General features: G+C 53.2%; 1 protein-coding gene across 1 annotated transcript in view; it reads left to right on the top strand.

Annotated features, from left to right (window-relative positions):
* The first annotated feature begins 632 nt into the window (after positions 1-632).
* RNF24 (ring finger protein 24) overlaps positions 633-11,787 on the top strand; it is a 27,688-nt gene continuing 16,533 nt past the window's right edge. The window contains exons 1-2 of the mRNA XM_009331897.1: positions 633-711; positions 10,995-11,144. Of these exons, the coding sequence (XP_009330172.1) occupies positions 11,002-11,144 (143 nt within the window). The 5' untranslated portion in view covers positions 633-711; positions 10,995-11,001. The remainder of the gene's footprint in view (positions 712-10,994; positions 11,145-11,787) is intronic.

Below are 11,787 nucleotides of genomic sequence, written 5' to 3'. Positions count from 1 at the left end.
GGGGGAGGCGTTGGGGTGATATATTTTTATTTTAGCTGGAGCGTCATGCCCGTAGGACTGGGACCCCAGAAACGGGTCGTGACGCCCCGGCGGGATGCTTGCCCGGGACGGGATCCCACCTTTCGGCTGCAGCCGGGCGAGCTGGCTGGGCTCGCCTCGGACGCTGGCATCGCTCCAGGTGACCCTCCACAGCACTGGGATGGAAATTCCCCTTTTCCACCCCAAAACCAGCCCCGATGAGGATTTCTCATCGAGGACTCGCTGTGTGGCAGCCGTCTCCGCGGGCTGCTCTCCGCTTTTGTTTACATCTGGTTGAAAACTTCTTAAATTTACTGGCAAGGGAGTAATTCTAATCCTTTTCAATGAGATCAACGGATTAGTGTCTCAGATGCTTATAAAATTGCGAGGATTAGCCGAGCCTCCCCCCCCCCCCCCTTTTTTTTTTATGCCGCGTAACGTCATCGCCGCGTTTTAAAAGGGGATCTCTGTGCTGTTACGAAGAGCCGCACCGATTTATAGGAGCCTTTGCGAATCAAAGCGTCCAAAACCAGCGTCTTCATCCTCTCCCTCGCTCGCTCTGGCTTTTTGTGCAATATTAGGGTTGTGTTTTTTTTTTCTTTTTTTTCCAGCATCCCTGGCACCAAACCGCGGTAGCCGTTCAGCAGATACGTTGGGTTTGCGTGGCTTGGCTGCGTTGCGGCGCCCGTGCGGGTAAGTAGGGAGCTGACCCGAAAGCTTTCCTCGATAGAGACTTGCAAAATCGCATATTGAGATGAGCAGATCCTGAAAACGATGTTCTTCCACGAGGTTGCCCCTTCTTGCAAAGGATTCGGGCTTTTGTGGTCCATCCCCGGAGGGGAACGTCGCTTTTGGGTCGACGGGATGCTCTCGCCCCGGCTGTTGGGAGCGGGATGAAACTCCACGCACCCCACGTTCCTGCATCCTCTTAATTATAACCCGTGCTTTCGTTAGGACACGATCACTAACCGGCTCGCACGGAGCTGACGTGGAGGAGGGTTTAGTTCAAGCCCCGTTGCTCTGCCTCCTCTTGCAACATTGCCCCGCGCCTTTCCCTGCAGGGTATTTTTTAAATGCCTTTTCTCCCGGGTCGATGGCTGCGCGGTCGCTTGACCTGCGTGAGCGAGGCAATCCCGAACTGTCGAGTGGTAGGAGCTCCGAGCCAGGAATTTCTGGCCCCGACCCAATATACTTTCAGAGGCGAGCTTTTAAATATATACAAAGACAAGCTCATAATTTCCACTATACTAATGAGGCTGCGGCGTTTTCATTGAAATGTGCCAATAGCCGCCCCGGTGGTATTTTAGCAGCCTTGTACTGTGAATCCAAATGTGACTTAACATGGCAGCCCCCGCGGAGCGGAGGAAAACTGGCTTCTCCCGCTGAATTTCAATGATGCTTCTCGGCAGCGCTACCCAAAAATCCCCGCGGCGGCGGGACCTTTCCTTGCGTTTCATCTCGACGCGGGTTTTCCCCTCAAATGCCACCATTTTGGTGAAGATGGGGAAGGGTAGGAATGGGTTGAAAGAGGGATAATGATATTTGAGGAGGGGAAAGCCTTGGTTTTAAAGACCGGTTTTAAAAGATGTGTGGCTGGACATCTGCGAGGCGGCAATTTAATAACCAGACTCGCCAAAAGTGTCTTTAACTCGTAGTAAAAACCGAACGCGAGGGCTCCCAGGCATCATGTGCTCCCTTGACCTTTAAAAAGACACTCGAGGCAGCCTGCCTGCTCGTTGCTAAGCCGACTCGTTAGTGCCACTCATATATTTTGCCTCATAGTAGGCGATCCAGCGCCCTGGAATTTGTAAAGATCCGACAGCAAACTATTACATGCCTGAAAGTCACATTGGTGGGTTTTAGCTTCGCTGCCCGAGGAGGCCCCGGTAGCCTTGAAGGGGTCCGAAAATATTTAGCAGGTTTTGTTCTGTCTGCTTCAAGAAAAAATGCAACCTTTAAGTAACCCTCTCAAAAGTTGTTTGGTTTTGTGGTTTTTTTAAACAAGTCCCGCATCAGCAGCACACCCGTAACGGGGGGTTTTACTTATTTAGGGCTCAGTTTATGAGAAACCTGTGTAAGAAGCGACGTCCTCGGGCAAAGGAGGGGTGCGGGTAGGCAATGCTGAAAATTCACGCGTGGCTCTCCATCACCTCCTGGTTACAGACCCCCGGGGTGCGGGTACCCCTGAATTTTGAGGTCCCTTGACTTTCTCCATCCCGCTAAGGTCCGGCCGCGGGCGCTGGGGAGAAGAGGGGAGAAGGACGGTATCCCATGGCGTCGCCTTCAGCGCCGAGACTCTGCGCCGCGGAGGAGGAGATGCGTGTCTTGGGTTTATGCATACTTATCTCCATCAAGCACCTCGCTTGGCCGTGCAAGCCCGGGAGTGGAAAAGTTCGATTTTCCATTTCCAGCTACGTTTTGAGGTTTTTGTGAACCTTGCAGGCACCTTTCCTTGTGCCGATCCCGTGGGAGTGAAGCAGTTTGTGTCCCGTATCCGTATGGCTCCGGGGAGGTTTTTTTTTGCTTTACTCTGAAGCGTTGCAAAATCCCCCCGGTCTCTGTTAGCAGAGCAGAAGGTACAATAAAAAAAAAAAAATACTCCCCCCAAACCCCAGTAATTTTGTTAAAACCAGAGGGAGGGCGGGCCGACTGCGCAGCTCATTTTTCTGTAAGTATTAGGAGAAATGGCAAATGGCAGTGACGTGGCATTAGTGTAAATTCCCAGCAGGCTGAGGTTTGGGTTTGTTTGGGTTTTCCTGAAGGCTTTTTAATGCTGTCAGCATCTTAAAATACAAACCTTGCAGAATCGACGTGGGCTTTGGGGGACGGCTCCTCCGTAGGATTTGTTTTAGTGACTTTTTTCCGGTATCCAGACACCAGCTTTTTCGCTCTTCTGCGTCCAGCTACCTCTTCTCCTTAATTTTTACCGCAAATACAAACGGTGCAATTAAAAGGGTCCGCGGAGAGCATTCCTGAGGACTGAAATCCAGGATCCGGGAGCAGATGGCAGCAGCATAAAGAGGAATTCTTCCCTCTCTGGCCTCATGCTGCTTTTCCACCACAAGGCTTTACAGCCATCTGGATCCCCTTTCAGATTGTGGCCCCCCCCGAAAAAAAAAATCCATAACCTAGCAACCTTATTTAGTGTAAACGAGAGCATTATGCCTTCCTGCATCCCAAATTGTGCTTGGCTCCTCTTACTGCCTTTATGGGATGGCTGCTAGCAGCTGCGATTCCCATCGCCGGCACAGGGTGCCTACTTCCAGCAGGATTTTGTAGGGATTATTGATCCCCGGGTTTGCACGGATTTATTCTGCCCCCCCCCCCATTAAAGGAGCTTAGGAAACAGGGGGAAAAGGGTTTCAGGAGGTCATTTAGTCCATCTGCTTCTCAGTATAAAAGAGTGGAGAAGGCTGGTCGCTCTTCTGCTCCGCAGAAAGCGATTTGCTTTTGTTCAGCCTGAAGATGACTTGACCAAAGCGAGATTTTCTTCCAGATGTGATATTTCGGCAGCCCCCCTCGTTGCTTCCCCCCGCCCCAGCAAAGAACCCATTCCCTGGGGAAAACTCTGCAAACGAGGAAAAGCAACCGCAAACGGAGGCGGAAGATTATTTCCACCAAACAAAGCGATAGGGGCAGGGGGGCTGCAACGTGCGGTGTGAAGTTGCCCACCCTACGGTGACGCCCGACTTCAGCCCCGGCTTTCGGTGCTTCCCTTGGGCTAAAATACTCCCGTTTTTCATAACGTGCGTGTTATTAAATTTTTCAGCACCTGAGCTACGTGGTACTGGGCGACGCTGCTCCGTCGAGCACCAGGGCGGCAGGCGGGGATGGAGGCAGCGACGGGGTGATGCGGTCCCATCACCGTGACCCCACGCTGGGTACCGGCTTTTGGGGGGGGGGGACACTTCAGCTTTCGCTGCCGTGAGTATGAACGGGGCTGGGGGCAGGAGGAGGCAGCAGCGCTTTCGGGAGGAAGAGTGAGCTCAGCGGGTCGTGACGTTGGATCGGGGAGGGAGCCGCGTGCCAGGAAAAGTGGGGGGGGGGAAATAGAAAAAATCCCCAGGGCCAAAGGGAAAAAAATTCCTCAAGTGTTATTTCGTTGCCGAGAAGCAAACTGAACCGTACTCGGGCAGCTCGTGTGCGCGTTTCAAAGCGAGAAGCTGCCGACTCCGCTTCAAACCCTCCTGATAAGTGATTTCCATTTCTCATTTCTGCGATCCGATGGGAGCCCAAGCAGGGCTCTCCTCCAAACTCCGCCACCCCCCTCCTGCAGACCGGATAAAAAAGCGCTATTGATTTTTATTTTTTTTTTTTAATTTTTGCCTTTTTTTCCTGGAACTTGCAAAATCAACCCTGAGCAAACCTCTGGTTTGCCTTTCCAACGGCGCTGGGCAAAAGCACTTGACTTTAAACTCGGCGATGGGAGCTGCAGCTGACCTATTTTCTGCATGTTTCTCCCCTAACGGGAGCAAAAACATTTTCACGTTTAAAGGTGCTCTTCGGTTTTAAGGTCGTGGGATCATTTGTCTGTTAAACTGTCCAGAATCAAAAGCACTTGCTGAAAATTGCAGTGGTACCGGTCGCGCTGCCGGGTATTTCTTTCATTATAAAGACTTTTCTATTTTTTTTCCAGTGGCTGATTGCTTCGTCCCGTTGTCACATCGCTCTGTCCGCGTCCCCCTGCCCTAAGGCGGTGGAGAGGGTTAAGGTTTTGTGCTCGGCGTCGGCCAGCCAGGGAACGCAGCCAGGAAATTTCCTGATTCCAGTTCAAAACAAGCATCGGATTCGCTCTCGGGGAGAAGGGATCAAAGGTTCGAGGCGGTTCTTGGTTGGAGGTCAGTTTGGTTTCTTGGTTGTCCAGGCATACAACAAAAATCCACCGCTGTCCCCCAAACCTGCACGCAGCTGAAATGGGTAAAATAAAGAGGTTGCAATTCCGCTTGACACCCAAAAGTTTCCTCTGTTCCCCAGTCGCGGAGCAGCGCGCCTTGCCGCGCCGCCGTTAATCCCGCTAATCAATAACGCTGCCGAGCCGTGCGCCGTCGCTCGCGCTCCTCCTCCGCTCGCTGCCGGCTTTTTGCGGTGAAGGAGGTGGGTCCGGTTGGATGCTTGGAGCCGGCGCTGGGTGCGGCCAGGCTGTGGCCTGACACCGTCCCCACAGAAGCACCGTAGCTCTACTAAAATCGCAGCACGCCGAGGGTGTTTTTTTTTTCTCCCCTGCTCTCAATCTGCTGTCCCCCATTTTTGGATGGTGAAGGACATCGCTCCCAGCCGGAGCAGCGTTGAGCTTTCCCCAGCTCCATCCCAGGTGAAGGCGATGCGGCCGCCTGGCGTCTCGGCATCTCTCGGGCGACAGCGATGCTGGTTTCGGGGGCTGGCTCTGCAGCTGCTTGCGATTTTTCCCATCGCCGCGCTGCGGGTCCTCGCGCTGGGCCAGCTCCAGAGGTGGAGCTGGAGGAAATTCCTTCCAGCTGCTTGAGGTCAGGGCTTGGCTTTTCTTTTGGGGTTCACGAGGCAGGGGGGGTTTGCCTGCAAGTTAAAAGCGGGTATCTCTCGCTGCTGCTTTTTAAACACCTGGAAAAGTCGTCTTTGTTTCTCTTTTTTAAATTATCCCATTAGGCATACCCATTTAATAACCTTTAAGTTGTGGTTTTATTGCATGGAAGAGTACCCTACTTCGCAATAAAACTTGGGGTATTTTGGAAAGGTGTTGTCGGCTGCTCGCAGTTTAACTTTCAACCGAGTTAATAACCATTTTGGTTAAACCTGTATAAAACCCTTTGCGGACTTGCGTAACGCCTTTGAAACTCGAGACGCCGTTCGCGCCCATTTGAAATCTTTCCCGTCGATAAAATATTTCAACTTGGAGTTTCGCCACGGCTTAGCATTTTCTCTTCCCCGAGAGTTCGTGGTTTTGATCGGGCGATGGGAACCTGCGTGTGTCTGGCTCTGCCGAGTTTTTAAAGCTCAGTATTTCCTGGAGATGGGTTGGCTTCGCCAGCTTGGCCGGTGGGATGCTGCAGGGGCTCGGACAGCCGGCTCCATCCCGCTCCCCCAGTTAATGGTTCGGGAGGTTCAGACCAGCCTGGGTTTGCACTGAATCCCCGCGGAGGAAGTTGTTCGTCTCGAAAACATAAGGTAAATCCCTCTGAAAATGGGTTTTTATTTACGGCAGCAGAGGCAGAAACCACCCCTCCGCCCAGCGCCTGGGCTAAATTTAGGTATGATGCACGGCGCTCGCGTGGCCCCTTTATCTGCCGGTGTTGTAAATAAATAATAATGAAATAAATAGAAGAAGCTCCCTTCAATAAGTAAAACCCAGAGAAGGCGCGCACAGTTCAAACCCACGTGGCAAAGCAGCAGGAAAGAAAAAATCTGCGGCTTTCAGCGGGTGGACGATGCTCGTGGCGTCGCCCGCAGTGGACCAGCGGCATCCCTGGTGTCACCCCCCCAGCCTCGGGGACCACGGCTCTCCCGCCTCGCTCCCCGCCTCCCTGCCTCAGTTTCCCTCCCTGTAAGAAGATAATTGCCTCCTTTATTAATCCCTTTGAGATCTCCTGATGAAAGCTCTGGGTAAGAGGTTGGGCCCGCTTACTAAGCGCATTAAGTGCTTGCTATGATTATAATAGGGATTAATTTGGCTAGGTGGCTTATTTAGGTTTGCCTTTAACAGCCCAACATGTAATCAAAGCGCTGCGAAGCCAGCAAGTTAATGCTGACCTGTAACATTTCACTTCCTGACTTCTCGATGTGCCATTAACCATAACTTGGCTTTTAATTAAAGCTTGTTTTCGTAGTCGTCGAAGAAACGGGGATGCGCTCGGCCCTGCGCGGCTGATTCATTGGAGGGTGTAACGAAGGAGGAGGCACGGAGCTCGGGTCGTTCCGCTTTGCGGTGCTGCCATCCTCGGCTCTCTCTGCATCCCTGCACCCGGCCCCATCGCGAGGACACCGCCGTTCCTTTTTATTTTTGCAAGCTGTTGCATCGTTGAGTAAATACCCTCCGGTTCCCTCCGTGCTGCCGCCTGGGAAAATCAGATTTTCTCTCCTTCGCTTTAGTCGAAGGTGGTTTTGTTTGCAATATGTGTTGCAAAGAAATATGCGTGTGTGTGTGTGTATGTATATATATATTTTTTTTTTACTTCTTTTTTATGTGCACTTAAAAGATTTTCCTCCAGCCAGCTCTTGGGACTCCCGTAGGGCTTCCCTGTTTCAGGGCTTTTTCTTCCCACTTTCTCCCCAGGTTTATCTTTCTTCAGCAAACTTACGTCTTCTGTCCTGAGCGCCGCTGGCCGGCAGGCACCCTTCCCGGCCCTCGGTGTTTGACGGTCCTCTCCCCGTGATTTCATGCTCTGTGGGGACGCGCAGACCCGACGGACCCAGTCGCAGTCGGAGGCCTTGGGGAAATGGGGCATCGGGCAGGCGCCTGCCCAAATTCCCCGCCGCTTCGCCTCTGCCATCGCAGCCGGTTCAGTTTTTAGATGAAGAGCAAGTTGGCATCTTCCCCCCCCCCCATAACCATACGCTGCAGAGACGGTCTCATCCGGCCCCGGGGAAATCCTCCCCTCTGTAAGGTTTCTGCGGTACCGACCCCCTTTCCTCCGGGCAGCTCATGCCCCCCATCCCGGGGGCTGCGGGGACCTGCCGGGGGCGGTGGGTGCCCCAGGAGGGGCATCTGCCTGCTCTGAAATGCCTTGGCCACGGCGAGAGCAACAGGGAGGCTTTTGTTCTGCACCAGAAACTTTTCATCCTTCTTTACGGCTCCTTTTTTATTTCTTTTGGCTGCGCTCTCACAAATCTGAAGCAGATTAAGATACAGTTCCTCCCCCCCCCTCCCCTAAAAAAGAAAAAACCAACCCCAAAGCTTGGCTGCTTAAAATCATCAGATTTCACTGAAGTTTTAAAGTTAACAGTTTCCTGGATCCTGTGCAGGCTAACTTATTTTTTCCCTCTAACCTCCGTGGTTTTTGCTGTAACATTTCTCAGCTGTTGCAGGAGGAGGGGAGGGAGGACCAGGGTAGCTCCGATGTGGAGGAGGTTATTTCACGCAGGGGTTGGATGAATCTGGTGTGGGACTCGCTGGACTCGCGCCGTAGGGGACTGAACGGTTGTCCCCGGCAGGCTGAGACCCTGCAGCATGGCTGGCAGGTAGGTGACGGCTGCATTGGTGACGTCCTTTTGGGGCAAAATACTAGGGAAGTGGTACCGTTGGAAGAAGAGAGTAGGATGCTGTGGGTGGGACGGAGCTCCGTTTCTACTGATCGTTTGTTTGCCGGGGGCTGTGATGGTTTGTAGCTGTGGCCGAGGTCATGGGGCCCGGTAGAAGAGCTGCACGGCTCCGGCTGGACACGACCATAAGGAGTTTTTCCTGGCTCAGTGAGATTTGCTGCCCTAAATCCAGCCTGGGGTCCTCCTTACCCGCCATCTCTGCTTTTGTGCTTGGTCCGCTGTGGCATCTCCTGGTGGGAGAGCTGAAGGGAAGCCCCCGGCTCTGGTAAGAAGAGCATCGCAAGTTAAAGGAGTTGAAAAGGAAAGAAAAATAGTAGTCTGGTGCTGGTTGGTTTTGTTGCCTCTTCTCCAAGAGTGGTCTCTCCTTCCTTGCACAAAATCACCCGAAGCTTTCCTAGATGGAGGATGTTTGATTTTCTCTTGGGTGGTTGAGGAGCTGGAGCCGGCCAACCTTGGCCAACGCCTTGGCCAACGCCAGTGACTGTCGACACAAGCCCGAGGGTGAGCGGGGACAGCCGGAGCCTTGTCCTTCAGCCAAAACATCCTCTGTCGCGTGAGCGTGACCAAGGGGAGAATCCCTGAACCGTCTAAAATCCCTTTGACCCAGCAAACGGTGCGGAGATGAAAACCAAACCCAACCCTGCGCAGCGACGCTGAGCTGTGCATTAACTCTGCTGGAGCCGGGAACAAAGGTTCAGGGGCTGGTTTGGGCTTTTTTTAATTTATTTGCAAAGCAAAACAGCTCAGCTGAGCGGAGCAAGCGTTGGTGGAGGCGTGTGAGCTGCCGTGTGGTTGCTGTGCTATAAAATCCCATCCCCACCAGTGCTCGCGGGGGGGGTGTGCCGGCCCCCCGAGCTCTTGTAGCATTTCCACGTTGGCCGGGAGAGTTTCTGAACATGCGTGTTGGTCTCAGGAGGCTTTAATCAAATCCAGGCTTTTACCAGAAATCGCCTCGAAACTTCCAGCGAGCCGAGGAAACCGAAAGCAGCCGGAGCGAGGAGGCTCTCGGGCGGGCGTTCGGCGCCGGCAGAGATGCTGCCTTCGGCGAGGGGCGCGAGGAGGGTGCGGGCGAGGGGCTAGTGCCGGCGAAGCGGCTGGGATGTACGGTGAGTCTGCTCCCTGCGTAGCAGCTGGGGAGCATGCAGTGTATATATGAGCAATGCGTATATGACGGGGGGGATGGAGGAAAGCCCAGCAGGTTCAGCAAAAAAGGGTTGTCAAGGGGGAAAGGAGATGTGGGAGCGAGGATGCTGCTTGGAGAAGGAGCAGGACATGCAGAGGATGCTTTGGTTTTTGGAGCATCGCTCCCCGGCACGTTTGGGTTCGGGTCCCGTGGTTTCCCCGCCGCCTTCTCACCCCGTGCGAAAACTGGGAGCCGTGCAATTAAGGCGCCGTTGAAAACTCCCCGATCCAGGGGAGCGTTTTGTTGTCCCTCGGTAATTTTATTTGGGAAACGGGGTCCAGACTTCAGGTACTTTTCTGTGCTTGTTGTGCAATTTAATTGTGCGTCCAGCCCTCTCCCGTGGGCAGAAAGGAAAACAAGGCGTATTTTTTAACTTCCTTTTCTAAGCTGGGGGTGGGTGAACTTTATGCCTGGCCAGAGACGGTTGTGATCATTCAAGGGTGAACGGCTCGGAGAGTGATTGCAATAGAAAGGAATAATAAGAAGCAATAATAAATACATGCTTTCCAGTTCAGGGTTTTGAGTATTAACGTGGCGTTATGGCAGCGAGGGGATTTTTACGGCGATACAGAGATATCGGGCTGGTTTTCTGCCCGACTCCTGACAAACACTCCGCGAGGGTTATTGTAAAATATTAGCGTCCCGTGCGATAAAGCTAAAATCATGGGAGAGATCATACGCTGAAGTCGTTATCCCAGGCAGCTGCTCGTGGCTTCACTGGGTCTCTCCGAGGGGAGGGAGGTTTTGGTCACGCGTCGGAGACGTGGTACGTCGACAGCCAAAATTGTTGCATCTTCCTCTTTGCTGCCGCTCGCCGGTGCTTCGGGGTTTTGCTGGGGGGAAGCAGCCTGGGGTTATACCGAGGAACAAAGCTGAAACCTGCAAAAACGCCCTTAAACCGCCCGACCCGGATCTCACATGGAAAAAACAAACCAAGTCTCTTTTATGGCCCCTATAATTTCCCAGCGGCGCTGCCGTATGGCGTGGGAGCGTCCTTGCCCTTTTGCATCCTGCCTGGGACGCGCTGGGAGCGTGCTGAACCTGCGCCGGTTCACGCGCATGCTCGATGGTTTTGGAGGGGGGATTTCTACAGAATGAGGAATCGATTTTGGAAACCGCAGGAGGGGAAGGGAGGAAAAAACCTTCCTTGCCGCAAGGCTTTCTGGCTGTTTTTGACATTTTGGCCTAATTAATGAGGGTTCGGGGGCATTGGCTGCAGCCGGGGCTGCTCGGATGCAAGTCCCCGCCGTCCGTCCGATGCAGCGTTTAACCTGAAGGACGATGTGTGTGGAAGAAAGAGGGGAAATAGCTGGAGGAGAAGCTCGCAGCGGGAGAAGAAAAACCCCAGCCCCGGCTGATCCAGCCCTGCTTTGTTGTCAGGGTTGCCGAGCTGGGGGCTCGGTTTCGGGCAAGGATGCCTTCGCCCCAGGGGGCGAGGAGCGAGAAGGAAGCGCTGCTGGCTGCCCTCTCCTTCCCCCCCGCTTCCCTTTGGAGGGGCCGTTGGTCTCCCCGTGCCGCCGAAGGAGCCTCACGTCCATGTGTTTTCTCCCTGTCTCCGCAGCCTACCCATGAGCTCGGACTTCCAGCATTACAGTTTCAGGATGCCGAACATCGGGTTCCAGAACCTGCCTCTCAACATATACATCGTGGTTTTCGGCACGGCCATCTTCGTCTTCATCCTCAGTTTGCTCTTCTGTTGCTACTTGATCAGGTAAGGGAATTTTCCCCGGCTGCCCTGGTTCAGACCGAGCCCAGCACCGATCCCTCCATCCCAAAACAAGGATGGCACCACCGTGTCTTGCCAAACCGATGTGACCCATGAAAGAGGTTTAACCTTCCCCCGTCGTCGTGCTCAGCCCAACGTTCATCCCTAATAGAGCCAACAGACCCAGCGCAAACGCAGTGAGTACCAAACACCCAACACGTCTTGGAGCTACCAGTCCCGCGGGGCAGTTACGTTACCCGCTTTAAAAACAGGAGAGATATTTATGTGTACGCTCAAACAGGCTTGAAAACATGGTTGGCTTCTCAAAAAGACTGGAAGGGGATGTTTTATGGTTCCTGCTTTCTGCTTAATGTTTCAACACGTTTTCCTCTTTAATGAGTAACTTGTGTACCGTGTGCTTAAGAAATGTTTAATACCTGCTCCGTTCGTTATTGTACACAAATTGCTCATTCAACAGCGCAGTTTAGAGATTAATGATGCAGAGTTGATTTGTTAATCTGAACAATGGGGAGCGGGACGGGAGGGTTAAAGGTTGTTCCAGTTTGGGGCTTGTTTTAATTATTTTATGGGCCACTGGGGAGAGAGTTGGGCTGCTAATTGAGGGAAGAAACTCTTCCTGCCGGAGGGA

The sequence above is a fragment of the Pygoscelis adeliae genome, unplaced genomic scaffold (assembly GCF_000699105.1).
Source record: "Pygoscelis adeliae isolate BGI_AS28 unplaced genomic scaffold, ASM69910v1 Scaffold209, whole genome shotgun sequence".
Lineage (NCBI taxonomy): Eukaryota > Metazoa > Chordata > Aves > Sphenisciformes > Spheniscidae > Pygoscelis > Pygoscelis adeliae.
The sequence above is the reverse complement of the archived record's forward strand: the minus strand, read 5'-3'. Positions and strand labels throughout refer to the sequence as shown.